The sequence below is a fragment of the Indicator indicator genome, chromosome 32 (assembly GCF_027791375.1).
Source record: "Indicator indicator isolate 239-I01 chromosome 32, UM_Iind_1.1, whole genome shotgun sequence".
Lineage (NCBI taxonomy): Eukaryota > Metazoa > Chordata > Aves > Piciformes > Indicatoridae > Indicator > Indicator indicator.
In genome coordinates this window covers 8,183,075-8,210,968 of record NC_072041.1, presented here as the reverse complement: position 1 = coordinate 8,210,968, position 27,894 = coordinate 8,183,075, and the positions used below count along the sequence as shown (strand labels likewise).

The 27,894-nt window shown below is 53.9% G+C and overlaps 2 protein-coding genes across 2 annotated transcripts in view; both read left to right on the top strand.

Annotated features, from left to right (window-relative positions):
• DDI2 (DNA damage inducible 1 homolog 2) overlaps window positions 1-25,293 on the top strand; it is a 26,187-nt gene extending 894 nt beyond the window's left edge. The window contains exons 2-9 of the mRNA XM_054395052.1: window positions 5,207-5,336; window positions 7,840-8,067; window positions 11,071-11,197; window positions 14,600-14,727; window positions 16,697-16,825; window positions 17,571-17,674; window positions 18,035-18,224; window positions 25,238-25,293. Coding sequence (XP_054251027.1) covers window positions 5,207-5,336; window positions 7,840-8,067; window positions 11,071-11,197; window positions 14,600-14,727; window positions 16,697-16,825; window positions 17,571-17,674; window positions 18,035-18,224; window positions 25,238-25,254 — 1,053 coding nt within the window. The 3' untranslated portion in view covers window positions 25,255-25,293. The remainder of the gene's footprint in view (window positions 1-5,206; window positions 5,337-7,839; window positions 8,068-11,070; window positions 11,198-14,599; window positions 14,728-16,696; window positions 16,826-17,570; window positions 17,675-18,034; window positions 18,225-25,237) is intronic.
• Window positions 25,270-27,894, top strand: RSC1A1 (regulator of solute carriers 1; the record flags this gene model as incomplete). Its single annotated transcript, XM_054395051.1, has 2 exons — window positions 25,270-25,300; window positions 25,397-27,894. Coding segments are annotated over 2 exons (1,860 nt in total), but the record flags the coding sequence as incomplete, so codon positions are not given.

The following is a 27,894-nucleotide window of genomic DNA, read 5'->3' as shown; positions in this document are numbered from 1 at the left end:
TCGCTCCTGCTTTGCTTTTTTTGGGGGGGTTTTTGGCGTTTTTTACCCATTTGTCAGCGTGGCACCGCGGTGCTGGACAGGGCAATGCCAGCTCCTTTTGCTGGCCACACCTGGCAGAGTTTGTGGAGTTTTGTGGTGATTTGTTTTTCCTTCCCCAACCTAAATTACTGAAGTATTTTTCCAGTGAAGCAAATATTAGTCAGCATTGGGAGAACAGCTGAACCAGCAGCCCTTGAGTGTGTTCCCTCACTGAGCAGGTTCCTGACGCTTCGCCCCTGGCTTTTTGCTGTCTTTCTGCCTTTGGTGAGCCTTTTATTTTGGGTTGAGAGGTTGGTTTTGAGGAGGAAGCAGTCTCCAGGGAAGGGGTAGAAAATCAAGGTGAGGTGGATTTTCCTTCTGGGGAGAAGCCCTTCGTGTTTGGCTGGCAGAAAGAGAGAAACCACCTCATGGAATCATGGAATTGTCAGGGTCAGAAGGGACCTCAAGGATCATCCAGTTCCAGCCCCCCTGCCATGGATGGGGACACTTTCCACTAGATCAGGCTGCCCAGAGCCACATCCAGCCTGGCCTTAAAAACATCCAGGGATGGGATTCCCATCTGGTACGCTCCAGCAGACTCCCAGTGTGTGGCTGGTAATGGGGACAACCTCAACCTGTAGGACTCTGCATGGTGTCTTCAATGCCTCCAGGACCGTAGAGCATAAACACCTCATCACCAGCTTTGTCCATTTTGTGTCACCTCACCTGCCAGCTCTGGGTCTATTTTAGGATCATGAGGGGTCACAGACTTCCCATCTTATATTTTCTGGGAGTTCCTTTCCTTTGCAGTTAACTCTGCAGAGTTTTGTGATTACATCAGCAGCAGGTAGCAGGGATCAATGCTGTGCTTCTTGTAGCCACCTCTGCTTCCCTTCTGCTCACCCATCTGCCATTTGTGCAGCATTTTGCTTCATCTTTAAGCTTGGGGAGGGGAGATTGAGACTGAAGATGAGGAAGAAATTCTTGAGAGTGAGGGTGGGGAGACACTGGAAGAGGTTGCCCAGGGAGGCTGTGGATGTCCCCTCCCTGGAGGTGTTCAGGGCCAGGCTGGATGAGGCCTTGAGCAAGCTGGGCTGGGGGGAGGTGTCCCTGCCCAAGGAAGGAGATTGGAACTGGATGAACTTCAAGGTCCCTTCCAACCCCACCCATTCTATGAATCTATGAAACTCTTTTGATGTTTTCTAGCTCTGTGTTTATTATTTATTCTTTACTGTTTCCACCCAGTGTTTGTGAAGCATTTTGAGGACCTTCAATCAGAATGGTTTGGGTTGGAAGGGATCTCAAAGGTCGTCCAGTCCAACCCCCTCTGTAGTAAGCAGGAACATCCTCGACTAGATCAGGTTGCCCAGAGCCCTGTTGAGCCTCACCTTGAATATCTCCAAGGATGGAGAATGGGCAATGAGCAGAAAGTCCTAAAACTCCAAGTTCTCAGTGAAGCAGTTTGTTGTGTAGAAGGATCCTGCATCCTTGAAGCACTCTCCCTAAAGAGGCAGTGTCACATTCACCAAGCTTGGTGGTTTACAGCTGGTTTTCCATACCCAAGGTGTGCATTGCATTAAAGGAGTCAACGAGGGCACAAAAAAAGAGGAGGAATTTAATGGGAAGGGCTGTGCAGGGCAGAGTGAACCACAGCTGTGTGTTGAGGAGGCTCCCTCTCAGGCTTGGTCTCTGCTGTTCAGTGAAACTCATCCCAGGTGCTGCAGTTTGGGGCAGAGGCAGAGCAAGGGACTCCAGGTTTCTGAGGGGTGGCTGCAGTCACAAGGTGGGGAGGGTGGTGTGAGATAAGAGGCACTGGCAGGCTGTGGAGATAAAGGAGCTGGGTGAGGAGAGCTCGCTGTGGTCTCCTCCATGCATTGAGGCTGTGGCTTCTCTGGAGAGGGGCTGGGGAGGCTCTGGGCAGAACCATGTTCTGGCAGCACTGTTGTTGCCTTTGTTTCTCTTTCTTTGTGTGTCTTGTGTCTCCTCTCCTTGTCCATGCACAGGAAGATTTCACAGGTTCTGGGTTCTTGGACTGCTCTGTGGTATCTGGTGCTCCATGAGGAGTTTTTACCCTATGACACTGTGCAAAATTCAACTGTTGTGTGCTATCAGCACCAGTAGCAGAACCTTAGTGTGGTGGGGTTGGAAGGGACCTCTGGAGCTCAGCCAGTCCAACCCCTGCTCCAGCAGGGCACCCACAGCAGCTTGCCCAGGAGCACAATGCCCAGGAAGGGTTGGAAGCTCTCCACACAAGGACACTCCACAACCTCTCTGGGCAGCCTGCTCCAGGGCTCAGCACCCTCACACCAAACAACTTTCTCCTCCTGTTCAGGTGGAACCTCCTGGGCTCCAGTTTGTGCCCTCTGCCCCTTGGCCTGTCCCTGGGCACCACTGAGCAGAGTCTGGCCCCAGCCTCTTGCCCCCCACAGCTCCTTTAGCTCTTGCTGAGCACTGATGATATCTCCTCTGGGGCTGCTCTTCTCCAGGCTCAACAGCCCCAGGTCACCTCCAGGAGAGCCTGTGTGCAGTACCTGGCCAGCCAACAAGAATATGCTCTGAAGCAAAGCAGCCAGAGGCAGCAGGATGCCCCCAGCTGGCTGGCTCAGCAGCACACTGAGCCGGATGCTGGGGACGCAGAGCCTGTGCCTGGCACTTAATTCATTGAGTGTTAAGGCCCAATGCTCATTAATCCAATCCCAGCAAGATGAGAGAGGTAAAGCCTCCCTTACAGTGATTAAGTTGTCTGTTGCAGAGTGGCTGTGCAGGGACTCTGCCATTTGAGAGGTGTCTGTGCAGCTGGGGTTTAGCAGCAGTGTGATTCCTCTGCAGGCAGCAGTGCGCCCGGGCCAGGCCCTGGCTGGTAACGTGAGGATGCACAGGGACTCTTCCCATCACCAGCTAACCTTAATTACTCCACTGATGTCTTGCAAAGCCTCAGAGCAGAGCCTGCCTGCCTTAATATAGCTTCTGTTTGCTTTGGAAGGGACCCAGGCTGGTGCAATACTGCCTGGGAAGGGCCTTGTTAAGGAGGAGGTAGGAAGCTGCTGCTTGGTTCTAGTCGTGTGAGTTGCCCTGGTTCTGATGGTTCTGGTTGCTGCCTTGTGTGGTTCTTGCTGGTTTTTGATTTCTCTGTCTTGTCTGACTTTGCTGGTGCTGCTGGGTCTCTGCTGTTGAAATGTGTTAGTGAGAGTCTGTGGAGGGTTTGTGAGCTGCTGGAGTAAAGCAGTGGAAGTCTGTAGGGTCTTCCAGACCTTAACTGGCCTCAGGTTGTACCAGGGGAAGTTTAGGTTGGACACGAGAAGAAACTTCTTCACTGAAAGGGTTTTCAAAGACTGGAACAGGCTGCCCAAGGAGGTGGTTGGATCCCCATCCCTGAAGGGGTTTAAAAGCTGTGGTGTTGAGGGATGTGCTTTAGCACCATACTTGGTAGAGTTAGAGCTTGGTTGGCCTTGGTGATCTTCTAGGTTTGCTCCAACTGAAATGATTGTGTGATTCAGACGTGTAGTAATTGGTTTTTGGATCTCCTTGCTGGACCTGCCACCTGTGATAGCATCAGGCAGAGCTGCAGCCCATCCAGACAAGAGCTGCAAGAGCTTCTCCCACACAGCTGTGCCTGTCCCAACCTGCAGCAAACCTGTTGTGACTGAAGCAGCCTTTTGCAGCCCCAGAGAGACGCAGGTCCTGCTCAGCAAGGTGGTAAATGTGAAATTCGATCATAGGGCTGAGGAGCTTAGGCCAAGTTCTCTTGGTTTGGGCTCCTGCCACGGGCAGGAGGCTGTGGAACTGATCTGCCCTGTCTCGTTGTGCTCTGATGAAGGCACAGGGGCCTTGATGTTCATCAGACACCATTCCTGGGAACTGGTGTTCCCGTAAAACTCACCCTGATCTCATTTTTCTTGTGATTGAGGACACCTGGAGGTATTACAGGTCTGATGGTGATAGCCTCAGTCCATGGTCATGAGCAATTTTCATCTCAGGGTGGTTTTGTGTTTGATCTCTGGACTCCTTGCCAAGTCAGGTTGTCATCATGGAGGATGCTGTGGCCTTGTGTTTTATAGTCAAAAGAAGGGAATTCCCCACCACGGGCTGACTGCAGTCTGAGGAGGGATGTCTCTGAGTGCTAGGCCTTCCAGTCTGGACAGAGTTACATCAGTCAAGTGCAGCAGGAATCACTGAGGTCCCTGTAAAACTGATTATTCTGGAGCACCATGTTGTGGGTGCAGAGCTGCTGGGCTGGGTCATTCTGTACAGTGGGGGTTGGGAGACACTGGAACAGGCTGCCCAGGGAGGCTGTGGATACCTCTTCCCTGGGGGTGTTCAAGGTCAGGTTCGATGAGGCCTTGAGCAACCAAGTCCAGCTGAGAGGTGTCCCTGTCCATGGCAAGGGGGTTGGAGTAGATGAGCTCTGAGGTCCCTTCCAAGCTAAGCCATTCTAGGCTTCTGTGATTCTTGCAGTGGTATTTTCTGGCAGGGATTTGCCAGGAATGGCTGCAGAAGGGAGGAGAGAGGAGCAGGGCTCTGCTCAGACACTATGAGAAGAGTCTGCCACACATACACGTGGTTGTGTAACTCAGATGGCTCAGAGGTTGCCCAGGGAGGCTGTGGCTGTCCCCTCCCTGGAGGTGTTTGAGGCCAGTCTGGATGAGGCCTTGAGCAAGCTGGGCTGGTGGGAGGTGTCCCTGTCCACAGCAGAGGGTTGGAGCTGGATGATGGTTAAGGTGCCTTCCCACCCAACCCATTCCATGGATCTATCAATCTGTGGACCTGCCCTGATCAGCATTTTCCACGTGTGTGCAGTCCGTGGGTGCTGCCTGGGGGCAGGTGATGCTGGAGAAGGTGGCCATGACTTGTGCAATCGTAGAGGCTGGGCGTGGGGAGTGTGTGGCAAGGAGCACTGGTGCAAAGCTTGCTTCCCTTTAATCATCCTGATCTCTAATCCAGAGACACCTACCCTCCTCTGGGACACTGGGGGTCCAGGAACCACTGCTGGGTGTCAGCAAGAGCAGCTCCGTGTCACTGCCCAACAGCTTCTGCACTGAGTCTCTCTGTGCCTGAGGCAGGGGTGCCTGTGGGCAGTCACACAGCTTCTCCTCTGACACTTGAGATGGATGCAGAGCACTTACTGGAGCATTTTCCCAGAGGATGTCACCTGCTCCTGGTGTCCTCACTGCGCTCTCTCCACCGACAGATCGTCTATGCCGAGCGGCCCCTGACTGACAACAACAGATCCTTGGCCTCCTATGGCTTGAAGGATGGGGATGTGGTGATCCTGAGACAGAAGGAGGCTGTGGAGCCACGACCTGCCATCCGATTCCCAGGTGAGAGAGGGTTTGTGCTGCCTCTGCTCTGCCTGGGCAAAGCTCTCCATGCTGGTCAGGCACCAGCTGCATCTCCTGCCGCATCCTTCAGTACCTCGCTGGGCAAAAGGCTTGGGAAGGGAGGGTGGTGGGGAGGAGTTAGAGGTCTGGCAGAATGGGCTGAAGGGCTGCATATTGAATGTGGGTTTTCTATGCTAAGGAAGTAAATAGTGTTTTAATCTGATTTTGGGGAAAAGCAGAGGCAGTGAGGAAGGCAATGGGTGGAGAGCACGGCTGCTCTGGGTGGGTTTTCACACTCTGGTTTCCTTCCTGCTCACTGAACAAGTGATGAGGGAGGGGATTCTGCACCTCTGCTCTGCTCTTCTGAGACCCCTCCTGAAGCACTGAGTCTAGCTCTGGTGCTGCCAGCATAGCAGGGACATGGAACTGTTGGAACAAGCCCAAAGGAGGGCCACAAAGATGATCAGAGGACTGGAGAACCTTCCCTATGGCGGCAGGCTGAGAGAGTTGGGGGTGGAGAAGAGAAGGCTCCAAGGAAACCTTAGAACAGCCTTCTAGTACCTGAAGGGGGTTAGGGGAGCTGGGGAGGGACTTTTGACGAGGGCTGGGAGTGCCAGGATGAGGGACAATGGCTTTGAGCTGGAAGAAAGACTGAGACTGGAGAAGAAGAAGAAATTCTTGAGAGTGAGGGTGGGGAGGCACTGGAACATTTTTCCCAGGGAGGCTGTGGATGCTCCCTGCCTGGAGGTGTTCAAGGCCAGGCTGGATGAGGCCTTGAGCAACCTGCTGTGGTTAGAGGTGTCTCTGCCCGGGGCAGGGGATTGGAACTGAGTGATCCTGGGAGTAGATGATCTCTGAGGTCCCTTCCACCATAAACAATTCTATGACTCCATTCTATGAATCCATTCTCAGATCCATATCTGTGCAGCTCAGAAATCTTAAAAGGCCTTTGGGCTGTGCACTCAGAACCAGACCTGAGACCAACACACTCTGAGCAAACTGAGTTACACAACCATGTGTGTGTGTAGGAGACTCCGGTGTCTGAGCAGAGCCCTGTTCCTCTCTCCTCCCTTCTGCAGCCAACCTGGCAAATCCCTGCCATAAAATATTCCTGGAAGAACCATAGAATGCTAGAATGGCTTAGCTTGGGAGGGACCTCAGAGATCATCTACTGCAACCTCCCTGCCACGGGCAGGGATTCTTCTCAGCTGGACTTGGTTACTCAAGGCCTCAATGAACCTGACCTTGAACACCCCCAGGCAGGAGGCAGCCACAGCCTCTCTGGGCAGCCTGTGCCAGAGTCTCACCAGCCTCACACTGAAGAACTTCTTCCTCAGCTCCACTCTAACCCTGCTCTGCTTCAGCTTCAAACCATTCCCCCTTGGCCTGGCTCAGACACCCTCAGGAAAAGTCTCTGCAGCCTTCCTGCAGGATCCCTTCAGGTCCTGGCAGGCAGCTCTGAGGTCCCCCTGGAGCCTTCTCCTCTCCAGGCTGCACACCCCCAGCTCCCTCAGCCTGTGCTCACAGCAGAGCTGCTCCAGCCTTTGGATCATCTTTGTGGCCTCCTCTGGCCTCACTCCACAGCTCTGTGTCCTTCTGTGCTGGGAACACCAGAGCTGGAGGCAGTGTTTGAGCTGGGCTGTTCAAGAGGAGGTGCTGCTGTCTGAGGAGGGAGTGGGAGCATTGCTTGAGGTGTCCATCCTCCTGCCTCAGCTGGAGGTTGGGTACCTGCAATGCAGCTCTGCACCAATGCTCCCTTTTCCATCCCCCCCCGCCCCCCCCATTCCCCCCCTGCTTTCTTTTCGTCAGAGAGGTTTGGGAGTGCCTCAGGCACACTGGGCTTAGCCTTGCCATCCCTCCCTGTGCTATCAGCATTTGTGCAGCTGGAAATGCCCAGTCTGTGATTCACTAAGTGCATTTCAGGGGATCAAGAACTGGGCCAGGGAGGAGGCCAGGCCAGTTACATAAACAGGCCCTGGCATTGCTGACCCAGTGACCCCTGGCCATGGCTGACACTGCAGCACTGAGAGCAGCTCCTCCTGCCCCCTGCCTTCCCCTGCCCCCACACAGCACCACAGCTCCTCTGGAGCACAGCCCTGTGAGGAGAGGCTGAGGGAGCTGGGGGTGTTCAGCCTGGAGAAGAGGAGGCTCAGGGCAGACCTCATTGCTCTCTACAACTACCTGCAGGGAGGTTGTAGCCATCTGGGGCTTGGTCTCTTCTCCCATGCAGCAAGCAGCAGAAGGAGGGGACATAGTCTCAAGCTGTGCCAGGGGAGGTCTGGGCTGGATGTTAGGAGGAAGTTCTTCAGAGAGAGATTTGCCCTTGGGATGTGCTGCCCAGGGAGGGGCTGGGGTCAGCATCCCTGGAGGTGTTTAAGCAAAGCCTGACTGAGGCACTTAGTGCCATGGTCTGGGTGATCAGTGAGGGTTGGGTGATTGGTTGGACCTGATGACCTTGGAGGTCTCTCCCAGCCTGGCTGACGCTGTGATTGCTTCCCTGCAGGCCTGCCGAGGATAGACTTCAGCAGCATCGCCGTTCCGGGCACCTCCGCACAGCAGCAGCCGGCGGCGCCGCGCCCGCGCCCCTCCCCCCCCGAGGCGCCAGGGCTGCCCCAGGGCCTGAGCAACCCTGTGCTGCTGCGGGAGATGCTGCTGGCCAACCCCCACGAGCTCTCCCTGCTCAAGGAGCGCAACCCGCCCTTGGCAGAGGCCTTGCTCAGCGGGGACCTGGGTGAGTCTGGGGTTTTCAGTCAGGGGAGGTGGGGTTGGGGTCTGCTGGAGCTCACTTCTGGTAAAAGGCAGCCACAGGTTGGTAACTCACTGGGGTGATGGTGCCAGCTCCTGGGTGGTGGCCAGCAGATGCAGAGAGGGGATTGTGCCCCTCTGCTCTGCTCTGGTGTGACCTCACCTGGAGTGCTGTGATCAGCTAGGGGACCCCCAACACAAGAAGGACATGGAGCTGATGGAGTGGATTCAGAGGAAGCCACAAGAATGATCAGAGGGCTGGGGAACCTCTGCTGTGAAGATGGGCTGAGGTGATTGGGTCTGTTCAGCCTGGAGAAGAGAAGGCTCCAGGAAGACCTTAGAGCAGCCTTCCAGTGCCTGAAGGGGGCTACAGGAGAGCTGTGGAGGGACTTTGACAGGGGCTGGGAGTGCCAGGATGAGGGCAATGGTTTGAAACTGGAGCAGGGTGGATTTAGGTTGGGCATCAGGATGAAGCTCTTCACAATGAGGGTGGTAGAACCCTGGAACAGGTTGCCCAGGGGAGATGGTGGAGGCCCCATCCTTGGAGACATTCAAGGTCAGACTTGATGAGGCTCTGAGCAACCTGATCTAGTCAGGGATGCCCCTGCTCACTGCAGAGGGGTTGGACAAGATGGTCTTTGGAGGTTCCTTCCAGCCTGATGCATTCTGTGAAGACCAGCTCTGCCCGTGATGGTTAGGTGCTGTGGAAGTGGATGTCAGAAAGGGAGAGCAAAGGGGACAAGCAGACAGTGTCCTTAGGGAGCTTTCTCAGCAGGAACAGTCATAAGTGCTGTCAGGTTCTGTTAACCTTGAAGGTGTTCAGGGCACAGTGTCCTTCACTTGGCACAGGGGAGGAGCTGCTCTCAGTCCCTCATTCTTCCTGTGGTGGAAGCTTTGGCTCCAGTGTCCTGTCACTATGAAGCCAGGTTGGTGTTTGGACATCAGCAGCTGTCCTGCTAAACCTCTGCCAGATGTTTGGTCAGAAATCCTGCTGAGTTTGAGAAGAGGAATGAAGAGAGAGAGCTTCAGGCAGGAGACTTTTGGGTTTTTCCCCATTTTCAAGGTTACATCCTGGTGATTTCCCTCTGTCAAGGGAAGCTGGAAAGGAACTTGGCTGGACCTTGTCAGCCTCTTTTGCTTTTAGTTCTGACTTTAGTTCACAGAGTTCCAAACATGTCCTTTGTGCTCCCAAGCTGCTCACCAATGCTGTGTCTGTAGCGCAGGAGTTTGTTCTGTCACTCTGAGGAGATGTGCTGCTCCTGGCACTGACAGCAAGAGGTTAAACCCCAGACACCCAGCTCTGGCTCCCCTGCTGCTCTGCTCTCTTCTCTTCAGCCCATTGGAACCAGCTGCACGTTTGCAGTGCCAAATGGCTGCAGTGGGCTGTCAGAAGGAAGAAGTTAGATCTGGTTATGCTCTCATCGTTCTGTGCTGCTACTGTTGCTGCCTGGGCACGGATCCAGTTCAGCTCTGATGCCCAGCTCCACACACAGATCTGTGCCACATGACTGCTGGATGCACCACAAGCACTTCAGAAGGCACCTGCTGTACACAAGGCTAATTTAAAGAGCAAAACACCCCCAGTGCTGACCTGAGCACGTGCAACCTTGCAGCTAGAGAGCTGCTTCGTGGCAGCTGTGTTTCTGGAAGCAAACCCCAACACCTTCTGTGTCTACAGAGCTTCCTTTACTGCCAGGTCCTTTGGGGAACGTGTGGCATCACATCCAGGCTGGAAAAATGGGACACAAAAGTATCCACAAAGTGGGGATCTAAAAGCTGAGTCCCTAAAATGTGCAGCCAGATGTTGTGAAGCAGATGTTCCACCTAAGGCTTCTTGATTTCAGCCCCAGGGGTTATAGTGTCTGTGTGGCTTGGGTTTGAGGTGAGTTTTGTGGTTAACTTTTTGGTGTCTCAGCAGTTTGGGTTTGCTCTGTGCTGCAGCTACAGGAGGTTGTTTTACCAGGGGGTGCTGAGGGTAAAGCTGTTCATAGAATCATAGAAAGGTAGTGGTTGGAAGGAACCTCCAGAGATCAAGTCCAACCCTCTGCCAAGCAGGACCACCTAGGGCAGGTCATACAGGAATGCATCCAGATAGGCCTTGAAGCTCTCCAGAGAAGGAGACTCCACAACCTCTCTGGGCAGCCTGCTCTGAGGCTCCAGCACCCTCACAGTAAAGAAGTTTTTCCTCCTGTTGATGTGGAATTTCCTGTGTTGGAGTTTCCATCCATTGCTCCTCATCCTGTCACTGAGTATCACTGCCAAGAGCCTGGCTCCATCCTCCTGAGAGCCACCCTCCAGATATCTGTGGACATGGCTGAGATCCACTCCGGGGCTGCTCTTCTCCAGGCTCAACAGCCCCAGGGCTCTCAGCCTCTCCTCCTCACAGAGATGCTCCAGGCCCTTCCTCATCCTCATAGCTCTCTGTTGAACCCTCTCCAGCAGTTCCCTGTCCCTCTTGAGCTGGGGAGCCCAGCTCTGCACACAATACTGCAGGTGCTGTTCTTGTGGCTCAGAGCCACCAAGTCTTGCTTCTCTCTGAAGCTGTTTCAGGACACACCTGCACTCAGGAGTCTCATTTGGGTTGTGCAAGTCCCAGAGTCCTGATTGCTGCTTCAGCTCTCATTTATCTGCTGATTTTTGCAGCTGGGTTGTTGTTTGTTTGTTTGTTTTTTTGTCAGGAGAATGAATTCTTGGTTGAAACATTGCTGTCTTTGTGGTTTTTCCCATGTAAAAATACCTATGCACAGAAACTGGGCAGAGTCTGAGCAGCAGGCACAAGGGGAAAGCTTTGTCCCTTTGCTTTTCATCTCAGTGGGTCCCCAAATTCACCACCAGTCCTTTAAGGTCCATCCACGCTGCCTTCAGAGGAAGCCTTTTGAGCCTAGCCCTGAGTGCATGCTGGCATAAAAGGAAGTGTTTGCTGTGCCAGAACTCGACTTGTAAGAGTCATTTCCACTAAAAGCATTTCTCCATCTCCTTCTTACTGCAGAGAAATTCACCAGGGTGCTGCTGGAGCAGCAGCAGGACCGAGCCCGGCGGGAGCAGGAGAGGATCCGACTCTATTCAGCTGACCCCTTTGACCTGGAGGCACAGGCCAAGATAGAAGAAGACATAAGGTAGCAAACCAGAGCTGTCTGCAGGCCTGGGAGGTCTTCATGATGCTTTTTTTCCCACAGGGTGCTTCCATCCATGGTGCTTTGTCCTTGGAGAGTGTGCTCGGATCCTGCCTTTAGATGCTTCCAGGGCAGTGTTGCATGTGGGCAGGTTGGGATTCTGGGGTTGGTCAGAAAGCTGGGGACAGGCTTTTGACTTTGGGGCAGGGCCTGTTGTGACAGAGCAAGGGGTGATGGTTTGAGACTGGAAGAGGGAGATTCAGAGTGGAGAGAATTGAAAAGATGCTTGACACTGAGGGTGAGAGCCTGGCCCAGGTTGCCCAGAGAGGTGGGAGCTGCCCCATCCCTGGCACCATTGCAGGTGAGGCTGTTTGGGGCTCTGAGCAACCTGCTCTGGTTGGGGATGTCCCTGCTGACTGCAGGGGGCTGGACTAGCTGGTCCTTAAAGGTCTCTTCCCACCCAAAGCAGTCTGGGGATTCTGTCATCACCCATCTGTCCTTTGCTTGTTTCTAGCTAAGCACAGGTCAGAGTCATAGAATGGGTTGGAAGGGACCTCCAAAGCTCATCCAGTCCAACCCCCCTGCAGTCAGCAGGGACATCCTCCACTAGAGCAGGTTGCTCAGAGCCTTGTCCAGCCTCACCTGGAATATCTCAGGGATGGGCCCCAACCACCTCCCTGGGTAACCTGTTGCAGTGTTCCAGCAGCCTCCTGCTGCAGAACTTGTTCCTCACATCCAATCTCAATCTGCTCTAATTTCAAACCACTGCCCCTCCATCATGAGGTGGCAGCACCACTGCCCATGCATGTGTTGGCCCAGAGCTGTCTGAGCTGAAACAGGAGCCCTTGTGGAAAGCTCTTCAACAAGATCCTCTGGAGGACTGGCACTTGGGTGCCTCGGGGATGTTTTGAACTGGAGAGCTGGGCCTGTGTTAGTCTCCAAGCTGAGCTCTGCCCAGCAACGTGGCATCAGCTCTCCCAGCTGCCTGCAGGGTTTGGTTTTGCATCCTGCTAATTGTTTTGTCTCTGGCCAACTCTAGACTGAACATTGCTGCTGTCAGAAGAGTGTTCTGCAGAAATCTGTTCTGCCTCTTGCTGTTTTCCAAATTTAATTGCACTGGGCTGAGGCTTGATTTCTTCAGCTGGGTGATAAACCCTTGAGTCAGGACATGACTGGAGCTTCTCCTGCCTCCTAAAGAAATATGCTTGTGATACAGGCTTGTAGGTGGTCATTTCCCCCTCTGCTCTGCCCTGCTGAGGCCACACCTGGAATATTGTGTCCAGTTCTGGGCCCCTCAGGTCAAGAAGGACCTCAGGGAAGTGCTTGAGAGAGTCCAGCCCAGAGCCCCAGAGCTGCTGCAGGCAGTGGAACATCTCCTGTGAGGCCAGGCTGAGGCAGCTGGGGCTTGGAGCTGGGAGCAGAGCAGCCTGAGGGCTGCCCTCATTGCTGGGGATAAAGCTGTGCAGGGCTGGAGCCAGGCTCTGCTCAGGGATGGCCAAGGACAGCACAAGGGGCACTGGGGGCAAGCTGGAGCAGGGGAGGAGCCATGGGAACAGGAGAGGAAACTTTGTCACTGTGAGGGTGGCAGAGCTCTCCTTCCCCATCGATGAGGGGGGCAGAGGTAAAGGTGCTGTGCCCAAGGCTGTCTGGCTGTAGGGAGCAGTTTGAACACCTGGCAGCCCCCAGATTTCACACCCCACTTAGTATTCCTGAGCTTCTTGCTTAATTAGCTGTGCTCAGTACAAGATTGATTGGAAGCCTTTGCAAGCATCAGATTGTTTTGTCCTTCAGGTGAAGAGTGTGGAGCACAGAGAAAGCAGAGTAACAGATGTGGCAAGAACACTGAAGCTTAACTTCATATCTGATTGAAGCTTAAATAATATCAGACAGGGTGCTGTGTGGCTCTTTGGTTCACGAGTGTGTGAAGCAGGGCAGAGTGGCAGAAGGATGTTGGAGCTCTCAAACAAACCAGGTCTCAGATGCTGTTAGCTCATTTCCTCCTCCACCAGGAAGCCAGATCTCCATCTCCTTGTGGGGAGGCTGCCACAGGACAGGAGATGAGTAAGAGAGGGACTTGAGTTTTTTCCCTTCCCCTACTGAGGAGGAAAAACTAAAATGGAATCAAAATTGGAAGCAGTTTTTCATTCTTGGTAGATAGGACTAGGGGGAATGGAACAAAACTAGGAGTGGGTAGATTCAGATTGGATGTTAGGAAGAAATTCTTCCCCATGAGGGTGGTGAGAGCCTGGCAGAGGTTGCCCAGGGAGGTGGTGGAAGCCTCATGCCTGGAGGTGTTTAAGGCCAGGCTGGATGTGGCTGTGAGCAACCTGCTGTGGTGTGAGGTGTCCCTGCCCATGGCAGGGGGCTTGGAACTGGCTGAGCCTTGAGGTCACTTCCAACCCTGACAGTTCTGTGATTCTGTGAAGCTCTTTCAGGTGCAGCACCTCCAGGGTTACTGTGAGAGGCTTCCTGCTGGAGGCTGCAACTGACACCAAGGCCTCATGCTTGCAGTGGTGTTTTCACCACAGTTTTGCTCACTTCCCTCCTCCCCTGTGCCTGGGAAAGGAAAAATAGCAGGGAAACGTTGGAGGATTGGAACGTTCAGTTGCTGTGTGGGATTCCAGCATTGTAGCTACTGGCAACATCCTCCTCCTGTGCCCTCAGCACCTGATTTTAGAGAGACAGGCTGGGTGCAGCCATGGCTTCTCCAGGTTAGCTGTGGTGGCAGGGTTCTGTTACCAACAGCAGGTCCTCAGGAGATACAGGGTGAGGTAGGCAAGGTGTTGGAAGGCTTCATGGCTGCTCAGTGTCTCTGGATTAAGCCAAGATCATGAGCAGCAATCCTCCTGCTGGGAAGCTGATGATTAGCTAAGGAAGCAGCATTTGTTGCTGCTTGTAGGGGGATCTGCAGCAGGTGGGATCACAGAATGGTGGAGGTTGGAAGGGACCTCCACAGATCATCCAGTCCCACCCCTCTACCAAGGCAGGGTCACCTAGAGAAGGTCACACAGGAAGACATCCAGGTGGGTTTGAGATGTTTCCAGATGGAAACTCCACCACCTCTCTGGGCAGCCTGCTCCCAGGGCTCTGTCACCTTTAAATTCAAGAAGTTCTTTCTCACGTTTAGATGAAACTTCCTATGGTCAAGTCTGTGCCCTGTACTCCTTGTGCTGTCCCTGGGCACCACTGACAGGAGCCTGGCCCCATCCTCCTGCCACCCACCCCTGCTCAGCACTGATGAGCTCCCCTGGCTCAGGCTGCTCTTCTCCAGCCTGAACAGCCTCAACTCTCTCAGGCTAAAGGGAGACATTGACTGGGCCTGTTTGTAAGTCAGAAGGTTGCTCTGAGGTTCAGCTGCTGGAAGATCTGAGTTTTTCCCTTTCTCTCTTCCCTACTTAAATTCAGGCAACAAAACATTGAGGAAAACATGACAATAGCAATGGAGGAGGCCCCTGAGAGCTTTGGGCAGGTGGTGATGCTCTACATCAACTGCAAAGTCAATGGACATCCAGTGAAAGCCTTTGTTGACTCAGGTGAGCTGCCTCCATTTTCATCTTTCTCTGCTCCCTCCCTTCCCTCTCTGAGGGAGACTAAAAGCTCCAGAGGATGTGCCCCAAAATTCCTTCATGAAGTACTGTGTAAAACAGCACTTTGAAACCTGAGAGGAGCTTGAGCATTGCTTAAGGTGAACAGAGCAAACTTGTGGTGAGAGTCCTGGGTTCACTTTTGGGCTCCTCACTCCAAGAAGGACCTTTGAGGAGCTGGAGCATATTCAGAGAAGGGCAAGAAAGCTGCTGAAGGGTCTGCAAAACAGGGCTGGGGAGGAGCAGCTGAGGGAGCTGGGGGTGTTGAGCCTGGAGAAAAGGAGGCTGGGGGGAGACCTTCTGGCTCAATATAGCTCCCTGAAAGGAGATTGGAGCCAGGTGGGGGTTGGTCTCTTCTCCCAAGGAACAAGGAAGAAGAAATGGCCCTAAGTTACCCCAGGGGAGGTTTAGGTTGGACACAAGAGACAATTCCCCTTGAGGGTTGCCAAGGCCTGGCCCAGGCTGCCCAGGGCAGTGCTGCAGTCCCCATCCCTGGAGGGGTTTCACAGCCCTGGAGCTGTGGTGCTGAGGGCCATGGTTTGGTGGTGCCCTGGCAGTGCTGGGTGAGGGTTGGCCTCAGTCATCTTCAAGGTCTCTTCCAACCAAAACGATTCCCTGATGCTATGAAAGCTAATTTTGGGGTGCAGAGCACAGGGCTGCCCACTTCTGTGCTGTGCTGCACAGCTCAAGTCCAGCACTGTGGGAGGCCCAGAGCTGCTGCTTGCCTGTGTGCTGTGAGCAGTGCCCAGGAGGTGGTCAGCAGGTCACTCAGTGATCTTCAAGGTCTCTTCCAACACAAACAATTCCATGAATCCCTGACCCTGTTCTATGAGAAGCAGCACACATGAGGTGCTGGAACACCCCAGATCAAGGCTCCTGCAGGAATTTCTGGGGCTGTGATGCCAGAAAGGTCACAGGCACACAGCTCACTTTACAGCTGGGGGATCTCACATGCCTATAGTGCAGTGCTTCCCAGCACTGCCTTAAAGGGACAGAGCCCTACAGTGCTGGGTCCTGTGCTGTCAGTGCTGCTCTGCCTGTGCACAGCCAGTCACAGGGAGCCCTCCTGCCCTGGCACAGCTGCCTGGTGCAGGCTGTTTTGTTTCCTGGCTGCTGAGTCCTTTTAGGCTGCCCCTGCTTCACTCCCCTTTTTTCCTGTGCCTTTCCTGGGTGAAGGGTCTGGAGAACAGGTCTGGTGAGGAGCAGCTGTGGGTGTTTAGTGTAGAGAGGAGGAGGCTCATTGCTCTCTACAGCTCCCTGAAAGGAGGTTGCAATGAGGCAGGGGTTTGAGCTCTTCTCCCTAGTATCAAGTGACAGGAGGAGCAGGACAGGGATTGTTGACCTGGACTGGGCACTGCTGAGGCCACAGCTTGAGTCCTGGGTTCAGTTTTGGGCCCCTGACTCCAAGAAGGACTTTGAGGAGCTGGAGCAGATCCAGAGAAGGACAGCAAAGCTGGGGAAGGGTCTGGAGAACAGGGCTGGGGGCTGGGGAGGAGCAGCTGAGGGAGCTGGGGGTGTTTAGTGTGGAGAGAGTGAGGCTGAGGGGAGACCTCATTGCTCTCTGAAAGAAGGTTGGAGCCAGGTAGGGATTGGTCTCCTCTCCCTAGTATCAGGTGACAGAATGAGAGGAAATGGCCTGAAATCCTACCAGGGGAGGATTGGTTGGAGATTAGTAACAATTTCTTTCCTGCAGGAGTGGTCAGGCACTGGCCCAGGCTGCCCAGGGCAGTGGTGGAGTCCCCACCTTGGAGAAACCTGTGGCCATGGCACTGTGGGACATGGTTTGATGGCCACGGTGGTGTTGGGTTGGTGGTTGGACTGGATGACCTTAGAAGGCTTTTCCAACCCAAACAGTTCTCTGATTCTATGACTTGTGGTGAGCTGTCAGCATTTAACTTGGAACTCCTGTTGCTGGTAGGTGCCCAGATGACCATCATGAGCCAAGCCTGTGCTGAAAGGTGCAACATCATGAGGCTGGTGGATCGGCGGTGGGCTGGCATCGCCAAGGGCGTTGGGACACAGAAAATAATTGGCAGAGTCCACTTAGGTAAGTGCTGGCATGCTTCTGGGGGGGCTTTGGCAGCAATCTGACTGCACTCCCTGCAGTCTTGGCACTGGGGGGTGTCTGGTGCAAGGCTGGAGTCGTTAGAAACTCCTGCAGGGTCAAATTAAAGCCCTTCTGCCATGTGCCTGTCTGTGGTGGGCACAGGATGCTGCCTTCTGGCTCATTTCATGCTTTTTGAGTGCCCTTTTTGAATCCTCACCTTAACCCTTGCAGCTGAGGGATCCCTCAGCTCCTGCAGGTGTAGAGGCCACGTTCCCTCTGCCTGCAGAAGTGACAGGATCCTTCCCCTTTGGGGTGGGACTGCTGGGCAGTGTGAGATGCTCAGGAAGGTTTCCAGAGGCAGTGGAGTGTTCCCTGTTCCCTTGGGAAGAGAAGGCTGGCTCCACTCTTGTGCAGGCTTTCTGGATGAGAGGAGATTGTTCTCACAGCCTGGGAAATCAATTCTCAACACTGCTGTGGCTGCTCAGGCTTGGGCACAGCTCCTCCAACCTGGAGGGTTGGATAAGCAGGACTTGAGGCTCCCTAGCAGGTCAGCTTTGAAGATAATGAACTTCCTGAGATCAGTGCAGGCCTGGTGGTCCATGGGGCTTGCCCAGGGCTGTACTTTGTGTGAGCAAAGCACAGGTGTCAGGTCTGCCCAGCAGGTTTGTTCAGCCCTCTCCCAGCAGATGGAAGAGCAGGAATTGGATGCCTTGCAAGGTGGTGACTTCTCTCCCTTGGGTTTCAGCTCAGGTCCAGATCGAAGGGGATTTCCTGGCCTGCTCCTTCTCCATCCTTGAAGAGCAGCCCATGGACATGCTTCTAGGACTGGATATGCTGAAGAGGCATCAGGTATCCTGAGCTGGTTGCTGGCTCTTCCAAGAGCTGAGCACTTCTCCTAGCTAAGTGCCAAGTGCACTGTGAACACCTTGCCCGTGGATCTGTTGGGATATTCTGGGGAGGGTTGATGGTGGATTAGCTCCCAGCCAGTTAGGAGAGGAGATGCACAGCACTGTCACAGACAGCTAGAGGGTGTCTGGCTCTGCTCAGAGCTTTCCACCTGAATGGTTTAACACAAAGCAAGCTGTGTGGCTGCCACTCCTGGCCCACGAGTGGCAGCTGGATATGGATCGTTTCACCTTGCTTCTCCTTTCTCCTCTGGGAATTGCCTGGCTCCTAGCAGGGCCCTGATGTCTCCATGCTCTTTCACAGTGTTCAATTGATCTCAAGAAGAATGTTCTAGTGATTGGCACGACTGGCTCCCAGACCACCTTCCTCCCTGAGGGCGAGCTCCCCGAGTGTGCCCGGCTGGCCTACGGGGCCGGGCGGGAAGATGTGCGGCCGGAGGAGATCGCAGACCAGGAACTAGCAGAAGCAATACAGAAGTCTGTAGAGGAAGCAGGTACCAGGAGGAGCCCTGCTGAAACATTAATTTGTGTACTTTTCTTGTGGTGGATCAGGCTGTCTGGCAGCAGGCCCCCATCTCCTCTCTGAGGAGATGGAGTGATGCAGCATGGGCGAGGGAGCGGTGGAGAGGAAAAGGCTTTGGTCTTGCTCCTGGCCTCTGACTGCACTCCTCTCTCCTGTGCAGCAAAAGCTGCCTGCATGAGATCACTCAGGGTGCTTGCTGTTTGATTTGTGCTCTCCTTGCAGCTTCCTGCATGCTCTGGAAAAGAGAAGACTCTGGGGAGACCTTAGAGCAGCCTTCCAATACCCAGAGGGGGCTCCAGGAGAGCTGGGCAGGGACTTTTGACAAGGGCTGGGAGTGACAGGATGAGGGACAATGGCTGTGAGCTGGAAGAGGCAGAGAGAACGGCTTTGAGCTGGAAGAGGAGGCAGAGACAATGGCTTTGAGCTGGAAGACAATGGCTTTGACATTAGAGATGAGGAAGAAATTCTTTAGAGTGTGGGTGGGGAGACACTGGAACAGGTTCCCCAGGGAGGTCGTGGCTGCCTCCTCCCTGGAGGTGTTCAAGGCCAGGCTGGATGAGGCCTTGAGCAAGCTGGGCTGGGGGGAGGTGTCCCTGCCCATGGCAGGGGGTTGGAACTGGATTATCTCGGAGGTGCTTTCCACCCCAACCCCTTCCATGAAACTATCCATCTGGTTTCTTGGCTTTTGAGGGTGTGTGTGGCAGCCCTTAGCCCAGCTCCACTCGTGGTGCTTAGTGAGGGCCAGGGTCCTGCTGTGTGGTGCTTCAGCAGCCTCGTGTCAGCAGGCTTCTGCACATCCTCCTCTTAATAGCTGCAGCATGCAGAAACAGAGGAGCTGTGGCAGTGGGTCCAAAGCTGTGGGCAGAAGCCCAGGACAGTTTTCAGAAACAGTGCTGCTTCAGCATTTTGATCTCAGAGTGCTGCTTGTGCCCTCAGATGGGGGATTGCTTCTCTGCCTGAAGGTCACTGCTGCTCTGAATGCCAAGCAGCTGGATTCACATCCTGGTGGCTATAAAACTCTGTTCCTGTGGTTTAGAGAGGCTTTGGAGTTTTACCTCTGCTTTTTATGTTGGAAGCACCCAATAAGATTCTGCTTCCCACACACATGCAGAACTCTTTGCTGGGTCATGTCTAAGCTGACAAAGTTGCTTTCTTCAGCACAGAATTATAGCATTGTTAGGGCTGGAAGGGACCTCAAGGATCATCTAGTTCTACTCCCCCTGCCATGCTTTATTTTAAGACTCCAGCTTAGAGCTAGAGAATTGTTTGGGTTGGAAAAGCCCTCTGAGGTTATCCACCATGGCCATCAAACTGTCCACAAGTGCCATGGCCACAGGTTTCTTGAACACCTCCCAGGATGGGGACCTAACACCTCCCTGGGCAGCCTGTGCCAGTGCCTGACCACTTCTGCAGGACAGAAATTGTTCCTCATATCCAACCTTAAACCTCCCCTTGCAGGGTTTCAGGCCATTTCCTCTTGTTCTGTCAGCTGATACTAGGGAGAAAAGACCAACCCCCACCTGGCTCCAGCCTCTTTTCAGGGAGCTGTGGAGAGCCAGAAGGTCTCCCCTCAGCCTCGTCCTCTCCAGATTAAACACCCCCAGCTCCCTCAGCTGCTCCTCCCCAGCCTTCTTCTCCAGACCCTTCCCCAGCTTCCTTGCCCTTCTCTGGACCTGCTCCAGCCTCTCAATGTCCTGCTTGGAGTGAGGAGCCCAAAACTGAACCCAGATCTCAAGGTGTGGCCTCAGCTGTGCCCAGTACAGGAGGACAATCCCTGCTCTCCTGCTGGCCACACCATTGCTGCTCCAGGCCAGGCTGTTGGTGCCTTTCTTGGCCACCTGGGCACCCCCTGGCTCATCCTCACCTGCTGGCACCCAGCACCCCTAGGGCTTTCTCTGCTGGGCAGTTTCCAGCCACTCTGCCTCAAGCCTGGAGCCTTCCTGGGGTTGTTGTGACCCAGCCCTTGGCTTTGTTAAACCTCACACAACTGACCTCAGCCCATCCAACCAGCCTGACTGGATCTCTTTGCAGATCCTACCCTCCAGCAGATCAGCTTCCCACCCAGTTCAGTGTCATCTGCTCATGTGTAAAACTGAAGTGTGAGAGCCAGATTTTTATATAACTCTGAAAACAACCCACTTGTAATGCAGTGAAGTTTCCTTTGCCACTCCCCTGCTGCTGTTTGAGAGCCTGCAGGGTGAGCAGTGACTTCCTTGCAGACAGCAGAGTTGTTTGAGGGGAGCACAGGGCTGCAGTGATTGGTCCTTTGGCCCAGTTTTCCTCCATTCAAGTTTTCCAGTGATGTCAAACCCTGGAGAGGAAGGGCTGGCTTGAATGAATCACCAAGAAGTGGTTTCCATGGCTGACTTTTAAGGCCAGCTTTGGATGCTTATTAACTGAAATTGCAGCAAGTCAAGAGAAACACAAACACAGCTTTGACCTTGCCCCTGCCAGGATTGGACATCATTAAAGGTCAGGCTCAGTAGCTTGGGCTCCTGGCTCTTCACAGAAGCTGGCAGAGAGAATGTGCAGATGTAAATATTGGTTCTTGAAATGTGGAGCCTGGTGGAGCCTGGGTTGGTTTTTGCAATACCACAGAATCACGGAACAGAGCTGGTTGGAAGAGACCTCCAGGCTCACCCAGTCCAATCCTCCTCCCAGCACTGCAGGCTCAGCACCAAACCATGGCCCTAAGCACCAGGCCCACCTTGAACACCCCCAGGGATGGGGACTCCAGCACTGCCCTGGACAGACCATTCCAATGGCTGAGATCCCTTCCATAAAGAAATATTTCCTCACATCCAGCCTGAACCTCCCCTGGGGCAGCTTGGAACCATTGCCTCTGCTCCTGTCCTTGTCCCCAAGGAGCAGAGGCTGTCCCCTCCTGGCTCCAACCTCCCTTCAGGGAGCTGCAGAGAGCAAGGAGGTCTCCCTCAGCCTCCTCTCCTCCAGCCTGAGCACCCCCAGCTCCCTCAGCCCTCCTCTAGCCCAGGGGCTCCAGGCCCTTCTCCAGCCTCCTTGCCCTGCTCTGCACAGGCTCCAGCCCCTCCATGTGCTTCCTGCAGGGAGGGCCCAGAGCTGAGCACAGCACTCGAGCTGTGGCCTCCCCAGTGCTGAGCACAGGGGGATGGGCACCTCCTGGCCCTGCTGCCCAGCCTGCTTCTGATGCCAGCCAGGAGGCCTTTGGCCTTCTTGGCCCCCTGGGCACTGCTGGCTCAGGGGCAGTGAGTGCCACCCAACCCCCCCAGCTCCCTCTGCCAGCTGCAGCTTTCCAAGCACACATCCCCAGGTCTGCAGCTCCCCAGGGGGCTGCTGTGACCCAGGTGCAGGACCTGACCCTTGTTGAGCTTTATCCAGTGAGCCTTGGCCATGGCTCTGACCTGTCCAGACCCCACTGTAAAGCTTCCCTGCCCTCTGGCAGGTGGGACACAGCCACCCAGCTTGATGCCATCTGCAGACTCACTGAGGGTGCCTCAATCTCTCTCCATTTCAGATGAGTCTTTGCAGACCTCAGGGTTGGTTAGACTTAGTTCTGTGCTGAAAGGGTCAAATAAAAAGCAAACTTCAGCCCCAACCATCTGAATCTTTAAAATAAAGGCATTTAGCTGAGTGCTTTAAAATGCAAAGAGCCTAAAATGACTTAAATCAAAGCTGCTTCTGTGCTGAGAGAGTTGTGAAGACCACGTGGCTCTCTTAAGGCTGAGCAGCAGGCTGCTGCTCTCCATTGATGCTGAGCCCTGGAGGAATGTGGAAGATTCCTGAGCCTGGGAAATCCATTTGGTGCTTTCACTTCATGGCTGTAGAGCAGCTGTGCACAGAGTTGGGGCAGCTCTAGTTCAGGTGGGCTCTGTGTAAGTCTGGGACTAACTGCAAGCCTCTGGCTCACAGCCTATAGTCTAAGGTGTCAGAGTATGAGAATCACAGAACTGTTTGGGTTGGGAGAGACCTTTCAGATCATAGACTCCAAGCCTTACCCCAGCACTGCCAGGGCACCACTAACCCACAGCCCTCAGCACCACATCTCCATAGCTTTGAAAGCCCTCCAGGCATGGGGACTCCACCACTGCCCTGGGCAGCCTGGGCCAGGCCTTGACAACCTTTGAGGGGAAGAAATTGTTCCTCATATCTGACCTAAACCTCCTCTGGGGCAACTTGAGGCCATTTCCATTTGTCCTATGTCTGCTTCCTTAGGAGAAGAGACCAACCCCCACCTGGCTCCAACCTCCTTTCAGGGAGCTGTAGAGAGCAATGAGGTCTCCCCTCAGCCTCCTTTTCTCCAGGCTTAACACCCCCAGCTCCCTCAGCTGCTCCTCCCCAGCCCTGTTCTCCAGACCCTTCAGCAGCTTTGTTGCCCTTCTCTGGACCTGCTCCAACTCCTCAATGTCCTTCTTGGAGTGAGAGGCCCCAAACTGAGCCCAGAATTTGAGGTGCAAGCAAATGTTCTCTTCTAAAATGATTAGGTGCTGCTAGATGGTACCAGGAAAACAAAGTGAAAGAAGAGGAAGGTGGAGAGGCAGGGAACACAATGCAGGACCAAGGAAGCTCAGCTCCACACAAGGCCTGTGTTCTTTCCTAACAGCTGGAATTTTTGCTGCCTTCTGGTAGACAGTAGGACAGAAGTCTCTGTGGGGATCTGTAGACCATTAAAGCTCTCATTTTGAAGGCCCCAGGGTTGTCCAGAGCTGTTTTTAATCCCCCAAAGGCCACTGCAGCAAGCCTCATGAGTTCTGCCAGCTGACTTGCTGGTGTTTCAACACCTAGGCCCTTCCCAGCTAGGGGGGTAGCACAGTCCTGGTGTGGTTACTGTGGTCTAGATCCTCCACATCTGCTGCTTTTATGTGCAGGAGCTTTCCCTTTTGTACCAATATGCACTTTCCTACCACTGTTGGTGGCTGTTCAGCCTGGAGAAGGCTCCAGGGATACTTTAGAGCTGCATTTCAGTAGCTGAAATTGTTTAAATGGTTACCTGTCACAAAATTACCAAAAGCCCTCCAAAATGAGAATGGATTCATACTGTGAGTACCACTCCCACAGGCAGGCTGGGCAGGGGCTGGGCAGAAGGGCCTGGGGGTAGGACAAGGAGCAATGGTTTGAAACTGGAGCAGGGCAGGTGGAGGTTGGTCATCAGGAGGGAGTTCTGCACAGTGAGGGTGGGGAGACACTGGAACAGGCTGCCCAGGGAGGTGGTGGAGGCTTCATCCCTGGAGACATTCAAGGTCAGACTGGATGTGGCCCTGGGCTGTAGTTGGAGGTGTCCCTGCTGCCTGCAGTGGGCTTGGATGAGATGATCTTTGAGAGTCCCTTCCATCCTGGGCACAAACTTGAACAGAAGAAGCTCCCTCTAAACATGAGGAGGAACTGGTTTAAGGGTGCCAGGACACTGGAGCAGGCTGCCCAGAGAGGTAGTGGAGTCTCCATCTCTGGAGCCACTCAAACCCCACCTGGACATGTTCCTGTGTGACCTCCTCTGGGTGACTCTGCCTTGGCAGAGGGGTTGGACTCAAATGATCTCCAGAGGTCCCTTCTGACCCCTACCTTACACATGGCTGGGGTCCCCCAGCACACCTGGGCAGCTGTAAAAGGAGGAAGGCTTAAGGTAAAGCCTTAAGAGCCCTGAGTTTGGAGTGGGAAGGGAAAGGGAGCTGAGAGCGCACTAGATGTGGCTGGCTGCCAGCAGGCAGAGCAGGGCTTTGGGAGGAGCACAGCAAAGGTCCTGTTAGTGACTGAACAAGAGCCTGAGAGCTGATCCAGCAGTGAGATTAGGCTGTTAGCAAGATAAGTTCACTTATTTAGTCTCTCCTGACAACTGGAGCCAGTGTTTGGTGCTCCTGATAGAGATCTGCAGCTCCTCTGCTCTGTGTGTGCAGAAGGAAGCAGGGAGCTGGGTTTCACCTCTGGCTCTGCTTCGCTTTGCCCTCCCCAGCCTCCAGCAGCCCTTCCTGTTGGGGACTTCTGCCTTTCACCCTGGGATCCTTACAGCTCCCTTTTGCAGCAGGCTGCTGTTTGCTTGCCTTCTCTTGCCTGCAGTGGCACTGCTGGGAGCACAGTGCAAGAGTTGTGTTTGCACCTCAGCTCTCACTTCCCTGGCTGCTGGCTCCTGGCTATCTCCAGCCATGCCCAGCACACGCCAGCTACGGTGCCAGCCCCGTGCCCACACTGGGTGTATTTTATCAGGTGTGCAGCATCTGTCACCCACTGTCAACCACCTATGGGTTGAAAGTTGCCCCCTTCCCCCCCGCAACATTAACTTTTGCCGGACCAGCTCAGTTGGAAGCAAATGAAGCTGTATTTAAAAGCAAAACTACACTCTACAATGGAATGCAATGAATGTGTACAAAAGAAACAGGATTTACAGACATTTACAGGAATTTACAGGTATTTCCAATTAATAAACAGCACAAGGACCCCCCCTGGCCAAAGAGCAGGGGAGCTGCAACAGCTTCTCCCTTCCCTACCGCCCTGTACATGAAAGGGACAAGAGAAAATAGCAGAGAAGTCGTTGTTGCTACCAATCACAACAACACAGCAGTGCAGCCAAGGTCAGGAAAGCCAGGAGGAGCATCAGCCAGAGCCAAAGAAGCAAAAAGAGATTGTTTTGCAAACCAAATCTTATGGTAGGTACCTCTCCAATGGATTGTTTAGGACTATCATTAGAATTCCTTTTCACACCCAGTGGTGATTTATTTACCTTCTACCACTTCCCCTTCAAGATCGATGGAAGATTTTTAAAGGCATAGCCTAAAACTACTACACCCACAGACCACTGCAGCCTAGACAGCACAGAACAACCTCCCCATTGCTCTCCAGCAGGGTTATTTCTGCCAGGAGGTAACCCCTTGGGCAGGCAGGAGCGGTGGAAGGCAGCGAAGGCGAGGAGCTGCCGGCCGGGGAGGGGAGCTGTGAGGTGGCAGGAGTGCAGCCCTGCATGCAGCGTGCTCTGGGTGCTAACAGGAGTTTGCTGTGTTTGTTTCCTAATCCAAACAGAACGTCAGAAGCCTTGATGCATGTAGTGTGTGTTTGCTGCAGCTGGAGTGGGCCACAGACCAGGTATTTATCACCACTGCTGTACCAGTCCTCACGACTCCGCCGGAGGCAGCGGTTTGTGTCCTAACTGCTGCTTGCTTGCTTTCTGTCTTCTGGCAGAGAATAGTGACAAAGAAACTACCTCACTGGAACTGCCCTCATTGCCAGCTCCTGATGGGTTTCAAAATCCAGTCCAGTCTCCAGGATTAAATTCCAAGATCTGTAATCCCACCAATCAATTACTTGATCGTTCTGTCTCTGCCCCTGCTTCGATCTGCTCATCCCAGTCTAACCTCTCCGAGCCTGTTGATCCCAGAGCCAGAGAGTCTTCTGCCTCTGCAGCTCGATGCCAGACAACCCCAGAAGAGCAACATCCTCCTCTCTTGTCACAGCATCTTGCCACTAATGCTTCCTTGGCAGATAATGACCCTTCTCCCCAGCCAGGGGAGGTGACCTGTGGCAGTCCAGCTTGCCCTTCACAGAAGCCACTCACAGCAGCAGGTATTGCTGACAGTCAGTGGGAACGTGGTGCTGAAGAACAAGGCCCTGGTCAGAAATATCCTTTGCAAGTGACAAAAGAAAACTGTTTGGCTGATGCTGCTGTGAAGCACAGGCAAAATAAAGATGGATGTCTGTCTTTGGAGCAAAAGAAGGAGCCTCCCAAAGAACCAGAGAAGGAACATCTGGAGGAGCAAACTGAGACAACCCACCCGGAACCTCCTTGCCACGTTGAGAAACCTGGTGTGGGAGAAGCCAGCCAGCCAGCAAATCCTCCTGTGGAAACCAGAGGAGATGGGCAGGAGGAAGCAGGTCTGCCGTGTGCAAAAGGCAGTGTCCAGGTGTCAGCCTCCTGTAGCTGTTTGCAGACAGAAGCCTTCATGGAAATAGATGTGGTTGAGCAGTCTGTGGCTGAAGAGCACATCCCAGCCAGCGAGCAGGCTGAGAACAGGAGCGCAGCTGAGCTGGGCTTGGATCCCTTTTCCATGGAGGTGGAATTGCTGAAGTCTGCTTCCTCCTCGAGTGGAACTCCTGCAAAGTGCAAGGAGTCATCTGCTTTGGCAGCTGCAGACAGCTCCTGCCCCTCCAGCATCCATCAGCTGGACCCAGACCCAGGCAGACCTGCAGAAGAGTCCTGTTCCTCTCTAGCATCAGCCCTGAAAGAGCTTCACAAACTCTTGGTTGTCAGTCGGAAAGGAGAATGCAAAATCCTTGCCTCTGAGGAAGTCTCTCAGCTGGAAGTGGTTCACAACCAGCCAGCAGCCCAGCAGAAGGGACTTTCTGAGGGTGAGCAGAAGGGCTCAGATCCAGCCAGCCAGGAACAAAGTTGTTCCTTCTGTGAGGTGAGGTCTGATGGTGGAAGAGCAGAGAGGAAGCAGCTTCGTGACACTGGCACAGGAAACGTCAGCAGTGAGTCTGCCAGCTGCATGCAGCCTGCTCCTGGAGGAGGTGCTTCAGAGATTCTGAGGTGTTTAGCTAAGAGTGATTTGGTCATGGTGAATTCTGCAGCAACATCTGACCAGCAGCAGAGCTTTGAGCAGTCAGAGGTTTCAGCAGAAGGTTCTCAGAGTCCAACTAATCCGAGGTGGGAGCGGAAGGCCTCCGCTTCCCCCACGCCTGCCCTGGATGAAGCTGCAGCTGCAGCCACTCCGAGCCCCTTCACAGGAGCACCAGGGAGAAGCAGCAAGCCTGCTTCTGAAGGCCTACAGCCGTTGGCTGGGTGTGAGGAACCACTGCTGAGCCCAGTGGGTAGCTCTGCTGGAGTTGGCTCAGGTGCTGCTCCTCCTCCTGCTGCTTTCCCTGCGGCCGCTGTCGGGCGGCTCCTGGGCGCCGGTTTCAGCACGCAGGAAGCTCTGGAGGCTTTGGAGCGAGCAGATGGAAACCCAGACCTGGCTCTTCTCATTTTGCTAGCCAAGGGCATCGTTGTTCCTACCCAGCTGGGCAGGAGGTAGCTGCCTGGGGTGTCTTTTGAAGGACCTGCCTAATTTCTCCAGCAAGCAGAACGTCAGGACAGATCGATTCTTTGTTTTTCACGATTTGCAGCCAAAGCGACTTTGTCTCTTCTGTTTCGCTCCGTTAGATTTGGCCCTTTGAAAAGAAAGAAAGAAAGGTCCTAGCATTGTGTGGGCAGGATAGATGTCATTTATGCATTCTGGATTCAGAGTTCTGCTTCTGTCCAGCTGTACATTTTAGAGTGAGCTCCGATCTTATGAATAAAATCTGCATCAGAAGCCATTTGAGGTCACTGCCCTGCCCAGCGTGAAGCAGGTCCTGAACTGACCACGTGTGAGGGACAGGAGGTGCAGGCCAGGTTCCCTCGTCCTGAGGGACTTTGTGGATTTGTTTTAGCTCTCTCCTGTCACCCAACATCCACCTGGGCTGCTGAGGAGCCTCTCAGGGCAGCTTCTGATGGCCACAGAGGTGTGATGCTCGGCGAGGGGTGCAGGGGGGTTGGGAAGGTGTGAGTTTGGTGTGGGTTTGGTGTGTGCACAGGGGAGGCTCTCTCTGCCAAACCCTTTCATGCTCTTGGGCCAGTGTGTTCCAGTTTACAACATGGGGATAGGAGAAGGGAATAGAATTTGGTGCTACCAAACCTTAAGAAACATTTTAACTTATTTGAA